Source organism: Leptopilina boulardi, unplaced genomic scaffold (assembly GCF_019393585.1).
Source record: "Leptopilina boulardi isolate dan_hultmark-lab unplaced genomic scaffold, ZJU_Lbou_2.1 LbouV2_13, whole genome shotgun sequence".
NCBI lineage: Eukaryota > Metazoa > Arthropoda > Insecta > Hymenoptera > Figitidae > Leptopilina > Leptopilina boulardi.
Window position 1 is genome coordinate 383,009 of NW_026137674.1, and position 16,728 is coordinate 399,736.

General features: G+C 29.1%; 2 protein-coding genes across 10 annotated transcripts in view; one reads left to right on the forward strand and one right to left on the reverse strand.

Annotated features, from left to right (window-relative positions):
- Positions 1 to 16,728, reverse strand: part of LOC127291249 (uncharacterized) — a 102,885-nt gene that overhangs the window by 74,904 nt on the left and 11,253 nt on the right. The window lies entirely within an intron of this gene.
- The window catches only part of LOC127291245 (protein prickle-like), a 131,439-nt gene that overhangs the window by 40,104 nt on the left and 74,607 nt on the right, over positions 1 to 16,728 (forward strand). For all 7 annotated transcript variants that reach the window (XM_051320243.1, XM_051320242.1, XM_051320244.1 and 4 more), the window contains one exon: positions 14,612 to 14,939. In XM_051320243.1, coding sequence (XP_051176200.1) covers positions 14,612 to 14,939 — 328 coding nt within the window. The remainder of the gene's footprint in view (positions 1 to 14,611; positions 14,940 to 16,728) is intronic.

Genomic DNA, 16,728 nt, shown 5'->3' on the forward strand with positions numbered 1-16,728 from the left:
AGGACTCTTATAATTTAATAAACATGTATTAAACTCTTTTATAATTTAGTATTTTTTATATCAAAATTTTGCTTTGTCGCATTTTGTCCTACAATTGTAAAATAATTTTATAAAATTTAATACTAACTTTCTTTCTGTGCATCGTAATTGAAATTTAACTGAGAAGCAACAAAATAAGCAATTAAGATTCACTTTTATGAGCAATACAATTTTATGACTTGAACTTTAAAAGTAGTTTACGTCCATCTTCGTTTACATGTATTTTTCAAAACTCTCGTCACATTTAAGGAAAAAAAATTTAAAAATTGCAGCCCCCAGTGCATAAATTATTCTCAAGTAAACATTTCAACATTTCACTCTCAAGTATTTATGTCTGAAAAGATAACGTCAACTTCTTAAAAGAATTGTAAATGTTTGGATTCGAAGTCAAATCTTTACAATTTCTCCCAAAATTTATAATCCACTTAAAACAAAACGTAAAAATTGTGTTTCAATAAAATTTATTCTTATTGCTTTCCATAAAAAAATTATTTAACATAAAGTAATTTAGAAATGAGTGCAAGAATTTTGCCCGTATGTTATAAAAGTTTGATGGTCTACATGAGAAAAAAGTATAAAAAAGATATATCAGTCTCATGATACAGGTTATTAATTCCTAAGTTTATGGATGGACCCTAGATCCCACCTCTGCGTTCAGTCTAATGTGTGAATTCCTCTTCATTATATATATTCCTTTGTACATTGATTGTCTAAAGAAATTGTAGACGAATTCAAATAATAGAACTAATTGTAAAGCAGATAAAAGTAATTTTATTGGCGTATTAATTGGCCCAATGATGGGAGCCAATGAAAAAACCATTGGCACCCAATAATGGACCATTATTAGTAAAGTCATGGGCTGTCCACGCCGATGGCAATGATTGGCAACCATCATTGGCAAATTATTGGCAACCAAAAATTAGCCAATATTAAAAATTTTAATAATAATTAAAAAAATCAATAATTTAAAAAAAAATTTTATTCTTATTATTTTTTAATAGATTTTATTATTATTTTATTTTTAATAATTAAATTAAAATAAAAAAATGGACATCACAGTATTAGTGAAACCATTTCTTCCAAAGAAGAGTTTGTCTCAAATCCAATAAATAGGAGATACATCGGTCAGAAAAAAAATTTCGACGAGAAAAAATTTTCGATCACTGCTTCTATACCAATCTAATGGCACCTCAACTGCGAGAATCAGTTATGATGTTCTCCCTCCCTGTGGCGTTGAGCGAACTAAAGTCCAGAGCTGAACCATCAGCGCAAATTTAGTTTAATAAATAATTATTAATAACATAATGTCATACTTAATAATTAGTTAATAAATTTTTTTCAACGAAAATTTACTAATTAGTTAATTAATTTTTTTTTACAGAGAAATCTGGACAAAGAAAATTATTTTCTCATCGTGATATTTTTTTTTGGCCACAAATAATTTTTTTACTGAGAAAATTTAAAAATAATTTGATTTCTCATCGTGATATTTTTTTTGTGCTACGCATAATTTTTTTGTTAAATTTTCGTAGTACAAAAAATTAATTAACTAATAATTGCGTTATTTGGTTAATAAATTTTTTTACAGAGAATATTTGACAAAAAAATTATTTCTCATCGTGATATTTTTTTGTGCTACATACTTATAAATTTTTAATAAATTTTCGTAGTAAAAAAAACAACTAATTATTACGGTATTTAGTTAATTAATTTTTTTGAAGAGAGAATTTGACAAAAAAGTTATTTTCTCATTATGATATTTTTTTGGAGCTACCAATAATTTTTTTACAAAGAAAATTAAAAAAAAATTATTTTTTCATGGTGACATTTTTTTGTGATACGAGTAATTTTTATATGTTAACTAGCGATGTATCCTCGCTCGCTAACGCTCGCTCGGGACAATTTTTATTATCCATTATTAACCTAATGTTTTGTACTTATATTAAATGTATCTTGTAGTATAATATATAATATATTATATAATATTATTATTATTATATAATTATTACAATAATAATTATTAATTCATAATTCAATTAAATCGGTATAAATAAATATATAAACAAATCAAGACAAATAAGTTATAATAATAAGGAATACAATTCAAACATACATATCCTTTCTTAAAAAAGACAGTTAGAGAAAAGTCGAATATATCGAAATGAGAAATAAGCACTGACAATGTAAAAGTGAATAGAAGGATGAACTCACATTTCCAAATGAAATGTAGTACCTTAAAAACTCACATATACTTAGAAGATGGAGCTGCAGTCGCTCTTTTAAATGTCATTGGAGTTCGTAATTTTCATTTAATTTCAATTAATTTAACAATTTAGAAACTAAATGAAAATTAAAGTAATGTTAAATAAATCATATTAAATATATAATACAAAATTTCCTTTCTTAAAAGGATTGTGTGAAAAGATCGAATATTCATATCGAAAATAAGAAATTAACATTGAGATAATTAATTCAGAATTGTGTAAAAACATTAACATTGAGCATAATTAAGTTATAATATAAACAAAAAATAATATATAGATAATAATTTAATAATATTTCAATTATTAATAAAAACTTAATATATAACGCTTTTTGTTAATATATATATATATATATATATATATATATATATATATATATATATATATATATATATATATATATATATATATATATATACATATATATTAAGTATCTACCATCCAAATATTATAATGGGCTTTTTAGTAGATTTGAAGAAAAAGATGTGTGTGAGTATACATGTGTATGTACTTGGTATGTATGGGTGAGTATATATGTGTATGTACTTTGTATGTATGTGTGAGTATATATGTGCATGTACTTTGTATGTATGTGTCAGTATATATGTGTATGTACTTTGTCTATATGTGTGAGTATACATGTGTATGTTTGTGTATATATTTTGTGTATATGTGTGAGTATATATGTGTATGTGTCTTGTGTATATGTGTGAGTATACATGTGTATCTACTTTGTGTATATGTGTGAGTATACATGTGTATGTACTTTGTATGTATGTGTGAGTATATATGTGTATGTACTTTGTGTATATGTGTGGGTATATATGTGTATGTGTCTTGTGTATATGTGTGAGTATACATGTGTATTTACTTTGTGTATATGTGTGAGTATACATGTGTATGTTTGTGTATCTACTTTGTGTATATGTGTGAGTATACATGTGTATATAATTTGTATGTATGTGTGAGTATATATGTGTATGTACTTTGTGTATATGTGTGAGTATACATGTGCACCTACTTTTTGTATATATGCGAGTATACCTGTGTATCTACTTTGTGTATATGTGCGAGTATACTTGTTTATATGTGTGAGTATACATGTGTATGTACTTTGTATGTATGTGTGAATACATATGTGTATGTACTTTGTGTATATGTGTGAGTATACATGTGTATGTACTTTGTATTTATGTGTGAGTATACATGTGTATGTGTCTTGTGTATATGCGTGAGTATACATGTGTATCTACTTTGTGTATATGTGAGAGTATACTTGTGTATTAACTTTGTGTATATGTGTGAGTATACATGTGTATGTTTGTGTATATATTTTGTGTATATGTGTGAGTATATATGTGTATGTTTCTTGTGTATATGTGTGAATATATATGTGTTTGTGCTTTGTGCATGTGTGATTATACACGTGTATGTGCTTTACTTATATATATGGGACGTTTCGCGCCAACCGGGCCACCCATCTCTCCAAAATTGAGAGCTTTCAAAATTATTGATTATATATAGAAATTATTTGTATATATAAGTACTTTTGAAAAATGAGTGGCCTTTTGAAATATCCAATATGGCGGCTGAAATATAACCAATAAAAGAATGAAAAACAGGAAAGATGGTTGCAAACATATAAATAAAAATGAATATAATGAAGAAAACAGCTCTGTATCGACATAAAATTCATCACTTAAGAATAGACAATATATACCATAAGTGAAAATAATAAATTTACCAAATCCAAAATGGCGGATCCAATATGGCGGACTAAAATTTTTAAAAGTAATTGGAATCACTTGAGACTTGCCACTAAGGGGTTTTTGGGGTCGCTGATAACGAATCTGAAGTCATTTTTTCTAAAATTCAAAATGGCGGATCCAATATGGCGGACTAAAATTTTTAAAAGCAATTGGAATCACTTGAGTCTTGCCACTAAGGGGTTTTTGGGGTCGCTGATAACGAATCTGAAGTCTTTTTTCTAAAATTAATTATGGCGGATCCAATATGGCGGACGAATTTCAAAGAATTAATCGAAATCGTGTAAAAGTCGTTACGTCTTGCCACTAAGGGGTTTTTGGGGTCGCTGATAACGAATCTGAAGTCTTTTTTCTAAAATTAATTATGGCGGATCCAATATGGCGGACGAATTTCAAAGAATTAATCGAAATCGTGTAAAAGTCGTTACTTGGGGGTTTTAGGAGTCGCTGATTACAAATCTTATCTTACTTTTATTGAATTACATTATTTTCTTAAGTAATTGCTCTTTAAATCTGAATTAGTAAAAATGTTTACTAATTAAAATTATTGACTCACTTTTTGCTTTAGAATTAGTTAAATTTTACTAATTGTTAGTAAAAGTTACTAATAATTAGTAAAATTTTTACTAATTCAGAGGCAAAAAGTGAGACACTAATTCAAATTAGTAAACATTTTTACTAACTCAGATTTAGAGAGTGTACCGTCGACATTGACGTTACCCGATGAACACCGCGGGGAGGTTGCACGATCGGTTTTGTACATCATATAGCCCTTAAAAGGGCTGTTTGGTAGAGCTGCCTGAATTTTGAAAAAAGATTAAGATCAAAATCAGCGTAACAGCATTTATTATTAATTTTTTTACATTTAATAATGTTTTATTTATCAATAAAAAAGAATTTTTTAAATTTACTTAAAAAAGATTGAATGTAAAGAAAAAATTTGAGAATAGAAAAAGAGGTAATCTGGGTTACTACTATGCCACATAGGGTTAATCAAAGTCAGATTTTCTGTATCTTTTGTTATAAATATCAAATATGAAAATAAAAAAATGAAGTAAGAAGAACAGTATACGCATCAACTATTAACCACACAGAAAAAGAATGTTCACCAAAGTGCTTCTATTTATCATATGGAAGTTGCGTCTCTATAGTGAGAAAGAAATGGATTCATTCATCCTCGACATCTAGCGTTAAAAAAAGTAACTAAATTTCTTGCTTGAGCATATTGTATGCACACGTCATAGTCTAAATAGAATAATAACTCGATAAATCTTTTCAATATTTAGCTCTAAAGTGTTTTCTAGATCGCTGGATAAGAATCTAATTTATTAATGTTACGATAAACATTTCATTTTTTAAAACAATTTATTATTGATTATTTATAGCATATTAAAAAAAACTGGAAATCAACAAATTTCTATGAAATAATTAACTTTTTAGTACCACATAGTATTAAATTAATAATCCAAATAAGAAATTCAGTTAAACTGCTGAAAACTACTGCATAAAATTGTTTAAATAAACAATTATTGTTATGTTTTAACTTTTTACCCATTTTAGAAAAAAGACTTCAGATTCGTTATCAGCGACCCCAAAAACCCCTTAGTGGCAAGACTCAAGTGATTCCAATTACTTTTAAAAATTTTAGTCCGCCATATTGGATCCGCCATTTTGAATTTTAGAAAAAATGACTTCAGATTCGTTATCAGCGACCCCAAAAACCCCTTAGTGGCAAGTCTCAAGTGATTCCAATTACTTTTAAAAATTTTAGTCCGCCATATTGGATCCGCCATTTTGGATTTGGTAAATTTATTATTTTCACTTATGGTATATATTGTCTATTCTTAAGTGATGAATTTTATGTCGATACAGAGCTGTTTTCTTCATTATATTCATTTTTATTTATATGTTTGCAACCATCTTTCCTGTTTTTCATTCTTTTATTGGTTATATTTCAGCCGCCATATTGGATATTTCAAAAGGCCACTCATTTTTCAAAAGTACTTATATATACAAATAATTTCTATATATAATCAATAATTTTGAAAGCTCTCAATTTTGGAGAGATGGGTGGCCCGGTTGGCGCGAAACGTCCCATATATATATATATATATATATATATATATATATATATATATATATATATGGCGCGGTATCAGTTCTACCAAATTTAGTTCTATACGGGGCAACTCGATACGTTAAACTTAGCACATTTCAACTCTACACAGTGAGATTAAATTTTTTTAATGTTTATTTCGATACAGTTTAAATGGATATGGCTAAATTGTGCACCGTTCAACTCTACACAAGTGAATTTCAAAAATAATAAAACGTTCAACTCTATACAGTTTAATTGTACACAGATGCTTTTGATAGATAAAAATTTTTTATATTTGTTTAATTGAATACGGTTCAGTTCTGCGCAAACATTTTTTAAAATGATGAGTGTTTAGTTGTGCACAGTTTAATTAAATACTGCTAATTTGTGCACAGTTCAATTCTACACGAGTTAATTTTAAAAATATTAAAACGTTCAACTCTATACAGTTTAATTTTAAACAGATAATTTCGATACATAAGCAATTTTTATATTTGTTCAATTGAATACGGTTCAGTTCTACACAAGCATTTTTTTAAATTATGAGTGTTTAGTTGTGCACAGTTTAATTAAATACTGCGTTAAATTTAAAAATAATAAAATGTTCAACTCTATACAGTTTAATTTTACACAGATGATTTCGATACAAACAAATTTTTTATATTTTCTTAATTGAATACGGTTCAGTTCTACACAAGCATTTTTTAAAATAATGAGTGTTCGGTTGTGCACAGTTTATTTAAATACGGTTAATTTTTGCACAGTTCAACTCTAGACAAGTTAATTTTAAAAATAATAATACGTTCAACTCTATAGAGTTTAATTTTAAACAGATAATTTCGATACATAAACAATTTTTATACTTGTTCAATTGAATACGGTTCAGTTCTATACAAGCATTTAAAAAAAATAAAACGTTAAATTCTTCACAGTTCAATTCAACACGAGTTAATTAAAAATAATAATACGTTCAACTCTATACAGTTTATTTTTAAACAGATTATTTCGATACATAAAAAATTTTTATATTTGTTTAATTGAATGCGGTTCAATTCTACACAAGCATTTAAAAAAAATAAAACGTTTAACTCTCCACAGTTTAATTCAACACGAGTTAATTATTATTTTTAATTAACTCGTGTTGAATTGAACTGTGCAGAGTTAAACGGCGCGGTATCAGTTCTACCAAATTTAGTTCTATACGGGGCAACTCGATACGTTAAACTTAGCACATTTCAACTCTACACAGTGAGTTTAAATTTTTTTAATGTTTATTTCGATACAGTTTAAATGGATATGGCTAAATTGTGCACCGTTCAACTCTACACAAGTGAATTTCAAAAATAATAAAACGTTCAACTCTATACAGTTTAATTGTACACAGATGCTTTTGATAGATAAAAATTTTTTATATTTGTTTAATTGAATACGGCATTCAATTAAACAAATATAAAAATTTTTTATGTATCGAAATAATCTGTTTAAAAATAAACTGTATAGAGTTGAACGTATTATTATTTTTAATTAACTCGTGTTGAATTGAACTGTGAAGAATTTAACGTTTTATTTTTTTTAAATGCTTGTATAGAACTGAACCGTATTCAATTGAACAAATATAAAAATTGTTTATGTATCGAAATTATCTGTTTAAAATTAAACTGTATAGAGTTGAACGTATTATTATTTTTAAAATTAACTTGTCTATAGTTGAACTGTGCAAAAATTAACCGTATTTAAATAAACTGTGCACAACTGAACACTCATTATTTTAAAAAATGCTTGTGTAGAACTGAACCGTATTCAATTAAGAAAATATAAAAAATTTGTTTGTATCGAAATCATCTGTGTAAAATTAAACTGTATAGAGTTGAACATTTTATTATTTTTAAATTTAACTTATGTAGAGTTGAACTGTGCACAAATTAGCAGTATTTAATTAAACTGTGCACAACTAAACACTCATAATTTAAAAAAATGCTTGTGTAGAACTGAACCGTATTCAATTGAACAAATATAAAAATTGTTTATGTATCGAAATTATCTGTTTAAAATTAAACTGTATAGAGTTGAACGTTTTAATATTTTTAAAATTAACTCGTGTAGAATTGAACTGTGCACAAATTAGCAGTATTTAATTAAACTGTGCACAACTAAACACTCATCATTTTAAAAAATGTTTGCGCAGAACTGAACCGTATTCAATTAAACAAATATAAAAAATTTTTATCTATCAAAAGCATCTGTGTACAATTAAACTGTATAGAGTTGAACGTTTTATTATTTTTGAAATTCACTTGTGTAGAGTTGAACGGTGCACAATTTAGCCATATCCATTTAAACTGTATCGAAATAAACATTAAAAAAATTTAATCTCACTGTGTAGAGTTGAAATGTGCTAAGTTTAACGTATCGAGTTGCCCCGTATAGAACTAAATTTGGTAGAACTGATACCGCGCCTATATATATATATATACATATATTTATATATATATATATATATATATATATCTTTATATATATCAAAGAGATCGGTAAGGGCAACGACGACGACGACGACCTACGAACAATCTTTTTAATATAATAAGGATTATATTCTCATCGTGATATTTTTTTAGGCCACAAATAATTGTCTTGAAAAAATTTTTTTTTTACTACGGAAATTTGACAAAAAAATTATTTTCTTTATCGTATTATTTGTTTTGTCAAATTTTCGGTAAAAAAATTAACTAACGTATTATTAAGTATGACATTATGTTATTAATAATTATTTATGACATTAATTATTCATTAAGTTAATTATTTGTCATATTTAAAATAAAATAAAATATCTAATAAAATCAAATTTTTCAAATGTTCCCGCGCTGCGCTGATAACTCAGCTCAACGCCACAGGGAGGGCGAACATCATAACTATTTCTCGCAGTTGAGGTGCCATTAGATTAGTATATAAGCAGTGATCGAAAATTTTTTCTCGTCGAAATTTTTTTCTGACCGATGTTTCTCCTATTTATTGGATTTGAGACAAACTCTTTCTTGGATTGATTTTTAAATTATTATTAAAATTTTTAATGTTGTTTAATTATGGGTTACCAATAATTTGCCAATGATGGTTGACAATCATTGGCATCGGCCTGGACATCCCATGACTACCAATAATGGTCCATTATTAAAATTATATTGGCATCCCTGCCTCTCATTATTGGGCCATTAATACGCCAATGGTATTTTTCACATTGGCCCAGGTGCGAGTTGGCGGTCGGCATCAAGTTGGGCCAACCATGTGCCAACTAGCGAATTGATAACGTCAACCGACCTAGGGTCGACTTGGTTGGCCCAACTATGGGTACTTAAGTCGGGGCCAACTGTGGTTGCCCTTGTTTTGCCGACTGTTGGGGACGACGGTCGGCAGCCATAGTTAGGCCCACTAAGGTAAATATTGTCGGCCCACCTATGGCAACCAAAGGTCGGGCCAACTAGCGAATTGATAACGTCAACCGACCTATGGTCGACTGAGTTAGTCCAACTATGGCTGCCAAAGGTTGTCCGACCTTGGCATTAAAATTTTTGCCGACCAATAAAAAATAAAATATAAAAATTTGTTATACGAATAACATATGTGACGCTCCACGAGAAATAGGACCTATTACGACAAAAAATTAATTCCCAGTTTTATATGCGAATCGATAGTATTTGAGTTGCTCTATTATATAGAAATGTCCAAAATAATATTTTTCTAATTACTTTTTTTGTAATAAAGCTTTAAACATGACCATATCAATCGCGTTCCATCACGGACTACGGAAACCATTCCCACCACCACTACTACTAGTATACTTGTTGTATCCGTGAGACGTAGGAACGATGTAGTAGTAAGGTAGTGGGACTGATTTTCGCTAGCACGTCTTAGCCAATCAGAAGGTATTTAAACACTAAACGCAATCTTATACATACATACATTTTAAAAATATTTTTTGCTCGCAAGGATCGAACCCGCAATCTAACGCACCGAAATCTAAAACGCTATCCATTACCCTACGCTTACATAAGAGTTTAAGGAAAAATTAGTCTCATAAGTTGCATCTTCAAAGAAATTTAGCCGACGGTCGGCCCGACTTGAGCCGACCATTAAGAAGTGAGTTTCTTAATATTTTGACTGCCACAGTTTTATTAATCACCATTTTGTTTAAAGTATATCCCAACTGTGATTGCTAAATCACAAGTCATGTCAACCGACGATCCCATAGTCGGCCCAACTAGGGCGACCAAGGTATATATCGTGATGGTGATTTTATATTCTTCATTGATTTATTCTTTAATCTTTTCTATATTCGATATAGCTACATATATAGATTTTTCATTTAATCTTTCAATTACACATTTCAGTTTTATATTATTTCGACATTTTTGACTTCAGTTAAAAACTGACACCCAAAGTAAAAAAAAATACATTAGCGATAGTACAGTAGCTTTTTAGTGAGAAATTGACAAGGTTCACGATTAGCTTAATATTGGACTAAATCAAGATATTGAATTTTTTTCGATTTTTAAAAACTATTTTTTTTCGTGTAATAAATTTATAAAAATTTATAAATGGACGTATTTCAATGGTCCATATGAATAATGTTGTAAAAGTCTGTTAACAAGAAATAAAAACTTAATTTACCCCTTTTCGCTGTGATAAAGTATCTTTTAAAATGTTCACATACATCATGGGCGATATCAAATTAAATTATACAACTTCCAAATTTTAAACTTATCGGGCAATATGTACACTGAAAAAAATAGTATTGAACCCAGAAAATTTTACTTGATTCAAGAAAATCGTAAGACTGAATACGGTCAAATCAATTAGGCTACTGTTTCAAGAAAACCATTTACTTAGTAAAGCGTATATTTGAAAAAAGAACATAGCCAGCAAATACGTTCTATAAATGTTATATAACAGTGAGGATACAGTTTTATAGAACATTTGTTACAAGCTGGTTATGAATCTGTTATATAACCTCATTGTAACAGAATTCTAGAACATTGTTACAAGGGAGCTACCGATCTGTTCTATATTATTCTAACTTCACAATTCTGTAACAATGTAATGTAACATTTCTGTAACACAATCATCACAAATGATCTGTAAGTAACGTTCCAACATAGTTCTAGAACTGTGTCCAAAAAATGTTATGTAGCTGTTCTAAAATTTTGTTGCAGATTAGTTCTGGATGATATTTGTACCTCCAAATTGGAACAATTCTGCAATAGTATTACATAACATTTCTATGACACTACAGCCACAAATTTTTTGTAACTAATGTTCCATCGCATATCTAGAACTATATCGGAAAAATGATATGTAACTGTTCTAAAATTCTGATGAAGTTCAGTTCTGGAATGTATTTGTACCTGAGATTAAGAATTTTGAAGTGTTCATAAGTACCTTAACTATTTTCTATGGAATTAATAAATAAATAGTTCATTTTACTTAAGTATGTAGTTAAATTTATAAAACTCTAAACTTTTTATATATCACATAGTTTTATTGTTTTATCTTCGTATAAGCAATACAGTTTTTAAATCCTCCTCAGTCGCAAGTTATCAAATCAATTTTAGGGTATAGCGTAATGGTTAGCGTACTAGCCTGTAGAGCGATATTGCTATATATAGCAATAAAAAAACCATTACGCTACTGTAACATGGGAATATAAAAACAAAATTGATTTGATAGCTTGCGACTGAGGAAAATTTAAAAACTGTATTGCTTATATAAAGAAAAAACAATAAGACTATGTAATATATAAAAATTTTAGAGGTTTTTAAATTTAACTACATACTTAAATAAAATGAACACTTCAAAATTTTTAATCTTAGGTTCCGATATAGTTCTAAATATGCGATGGAACATTAGTTACAAAAAAATTGTGGTTGTAGTGTTATAGAAATGTTATGTAACACTGTTGCAGAATTGTTCCCATTTTTAGGTACAAATGTCATCCAGAACTAATCTGCAACAAAATTTTAGAACAGCTACATAACATTTTTCAGACACAGTTCTAAAACTACGTTGGAACGTCAGTTACAAATCATTTGTGATGATTGTGTTACAGAAATGTTACATTACATTGTGACAGAACTGTGAAGTTAGCATAATGTAGAACAGATCGGTAACTCCCTTGTAACAATGTTCTAGAATTCTGATACAATGAGGTTATATAACAGATTCATATCCAGCTTGTAACAAATGTTTTATTTAACTGTGTCCTCACTGTTATGTAACATTTATAGAACGTGTTTGCTGGGCAGCAAGGCAACAATGACATAAATAAAAAAAAATTCTTTTTAATTTTCATTTTCTGTGACATCCTTTATAGGATCCTACGTAGGAAACTATATGGAAAACTATATAGTTTCTTGTAACATTGCCTGAACCAAATTCGAACAGTAATGTCGTATGTTGTCTGAAAGCTTTCCTAAACGCATCCGACGTAAGATCTTACAAAGGATCTTATGAGGAGTCCTTATAGATTAGTTTTAAAGAATCACACGTGGGAAACTTTGTAGGAATTTTCAATAGGGAACAAAGAATGCAAAAGTCCACGTTCTCATCAGAAGGAAAAAATTCCCTTACCTTAGTGCATTTAGCCGATGTTTTGGCTGAAGTTGCCTCGGCACATTTAGCCCGTGGTTTGACTATAGTATTTTGATTTCTTCTGAGTCGACATAACGAAAAAATTCATAAAAACACTATTAATAGTAATGCAAAATTAATAATGTTGACATCAACGACGATATTTCACGATTTGTAAAAAAAGAGGGGTGACCACAACCGAATTTGTCAGTCATATTAAAATGTCATGAAAAAAAATTTGTATTGTGAACATTGTGGTGGTGATGACAACTGAATCACAAAAAATAATAAATTTACTGTTTAAATATGCATTGCACTTACCATCTCGAGTTAATTTACATCAACTTATGGCACTTTGGAAAATGATTAAAAATCTTTTGTTACACGGAGATAAATAGATGGTAAGAACTTATGATCTTAAGATGGTAAAAAGTATAGATGTTATCCGGTTCTATCATTATGCTATTCGGTACTATCAAAGATGTTACAAAAAGTATGGTTATGTTACCCACTACAATCAAGACGTTACTCCGTACAATCTGTATTGTTACTGATAGAATCTAGATTGCTGTCCGTATATGTAAGATCAAATATGGTATCTGGTACTATCTAGATAGTACCCCGTACCATCTATTTCTCTCCGTGTAATCTACTCGTATGAAAAAACTAATTTTTTTTACAGTACAAAGTACGGGTGTCCGTTTCTTCTGCTATTTGCATGAAAAACTACGTACGGACATAGCACACACTTAACATTTGTCAGATTTGATTCATTCATTTATTGTGAAAAATTACGCAGGGGTGCCCACAACCGAACCTCTTAGACTACTAAGTATTTTTTGGGCATAACTTTATAAAGATTTTCGCTCCTAAAATTATAAACTTTTTCAACATTTTTTACAAACTACAATCGATTAAATCAAATGCATCTATTTTCCTTAAAAATTATAACTTGGAATAATTATTTGAGTAAATAAAAACTATAGGCCAAAGAATCTAGTTACAAGATCGCTACTCTTAACAAGATGAAAGAATTATAATCGGTAAATAAAATTGAGAAATGTTAATAAAAGATGTATTAGTTCTTTCACCGTAAAAATAACCTAGTAATTCCATTTGGATCGAAAGTTCATTTTCATCAAGTACGTACTCGTACTTTTCAATTCCAGTTAGGCCTGCTGCATTGTTTATAACTCAAAGACATTGATCGTTGGAATGTGCTCAGGAGTGTAGATGTGTGTCCTATACTGAAAACGACATACGTAAACGACTAACTTCAAGTGCAGATACCTTTCCTTATTTGGAAATTTTAAATTCTTTGAATGAGATTGGTTAATAGTGACGATATATATTGATTTTTTACATTGAAGTTAGCTAACTTCATGTGTAAATATTCTACTATGTAAGTGTCGCCAGGTTGCTCACGACGAGAGAAGAAAAAGAATCGACTTTATTGCATCACATATTGTGTTATCCTTATCCTGTTTATACGCACATAAAATTTTATCTTTTATAATTTATTCTCAATTATTGTAGTCAATTATGTGCAAAAAATTTGTTTTTAACCAATATATAAAACACTTTGAAAGTAGCGAAGAACCAATGTAACTATTAAGAATTGGATTTATTTAATCTTATCAGAAGTTTGTATATTATTTTTAATCATTGCATATTAAAACGGTGTGACGTCCTTAAAATTATTAGTAAATAACTTTTTTTTAACTATAATGTGCAATAGATTTTTAATACATATTACAATAACAATTCTTAAAAACGACTAAGAGTTTAAATCAATATTTTTAAGTAATGCAAATTGGTCTTTACAGAAAAGTTTGCAAGAGCTGCAGATGTCCAAGAGAAGATCGTCATCAGTTAGCGTCAGCAGAATTTGGAGTAACCCCGAGTTTAGAATTGGTCCCAGGTTGTATTGCGATGGCAATGACATTTCAGAGCAGTGGGACTGTGGCCATCACAGACTCTCAACAGGAACAATTTGAAAGTTCTGTTCAACATCCCACAGACGCCCCTCCTTTGCAAGATCCTCTTGTTCAGCATCATCATCATCATCATCAACGGCACTCTCAGAGTGATGATGACAGCGGTTGTGCTCTTGAGGAATATACCTGGATACCTCCGGGCCTCCGACCCGATCAGGTGAGCGATCACTTATTTATTTTAAGCCATATTCTTTGTAGAATCTGAAGTTTCATTAGCTATAGTAGCTAGCAGTGTATAAAACGATTTTTAAAACCAATTTTTTGTATTTCTACTTATCCCTCGAAGAACACACCCATTTTTGCTTCCTCTCCTCCCAAGAAAGCTTTCCATTCGTGACTATTTTCCATTTTTAAAAAATGGGTTATATATGCTCATTTTTATCTAGAATGCATATATCGTTCACCCCAAGCCGAACGTACGTATAAGTGAAAAATGTTTTGGAAGTTAACTAACTTTTATATACAGTGTAGAATGTACGTATCTCGTATACTCCGGATCAAATGTAAGTTTGAGGTTACTTTTAGAACTTATTTAAGTCTACTTTTATGAGTTTCGAGAAAAATATAATTTGATTTACGTAACTTCTAAAATATTTTTCACTTATACACTGAGAAAAAGGAATAGTTAGGCTAACTGAATATCTAGTTAGACTTACTATTCGGCGTAGTGAAATATGGGCGCACTAGTCACCGTAGTTACACTTACTAAACGCTCTAGTCATAATGTTATAGTCAGACGCACTACTCTGTTTAGTTACTTATACTAAGTGGCGTAGTAAACCGTACTACTCTTTTTAGTTAGTTTAACTAATTAGCGTAGTAAAACATACTACTCTCTTCAGTTAGTTTAAGTAATAAGCGTAGTGAAATTGACTAAGCTAAATAGTTAAGTTAACTAAGTAGTATAGTAAGACGTACTACGCTCTATAGTTAGTTTAACTAATTAACTTAGTAAAACAAACTAAGCTTATTAGTTAATTTTACTAAATAGCGTAGTAAAACACACTAAGCTCAATAGTTAATTTTACTAAATAGCGTAGTTGAACATACTACTGTTTTTAGTTAGTTTAACTAATTATCGCAATGAAACGAACTAAGCTCTTTAGTTAATTTTACTAAATAGTGTAGTAGAACATACTACGTTTTATAGTTAGTTTAACTAATTAGCTTAGTAAAAAAAACTAATCTCATTAGTTAATTTTACTAAATAACGTAGTAAAACAAACTAAGCTAATTATTTTGTCTCACTAATTAGTGTAGTAATACACACTGCTTTGTTTAGTTTTACTGGTTCTGTAGTTATTATGGTATTAAATAAGAGAAATTGATTTTTTTAAAATAATATTATTTATTGTATACAACATTCATGGGATAAAATTTCATTAGTTATATAACAAACAAATTAATACATTAAAAATTCCTTTTTAAAAAAATAATTTTAAATCATATATTTCGTTGTGATAAATTCTTGTCCAGATTTCATTTTGTGTCGAATGACCGTAAATGGGCTAAGTAATTCATTCAATTTAACGCATTGCATTTTTGAAGTTAATTTAACAGAATATGCTTGTAGGTTTTCGTCGAAGTCTTCTGTTGTAAACATTTTACATATAAAACATATATCAGACTTGTCGTTTAAGAGTATTAATTCAATTACACCAAATACTGGATAATTTAGACTATTAAGATCAGTTGTTATACAAGATTGTAGCTTATATTGTATGCCATTGTATGTTAACCATGCGACAGCAATTCCATCTCTGGAATGTTCTATTGGTAACGAAGTTCTAAACAAATAATAATTATCTACTTGAGAAATCGAACTATATTGATCGCAGGTTGGACCTACATCAGAATTACTATGTAGGCCCTGATTACATCTTATACGATGAGAAAAACGCAATTGTTCCTTTACAGATAGGGTATGAGTAATATGCAAGCGTGAA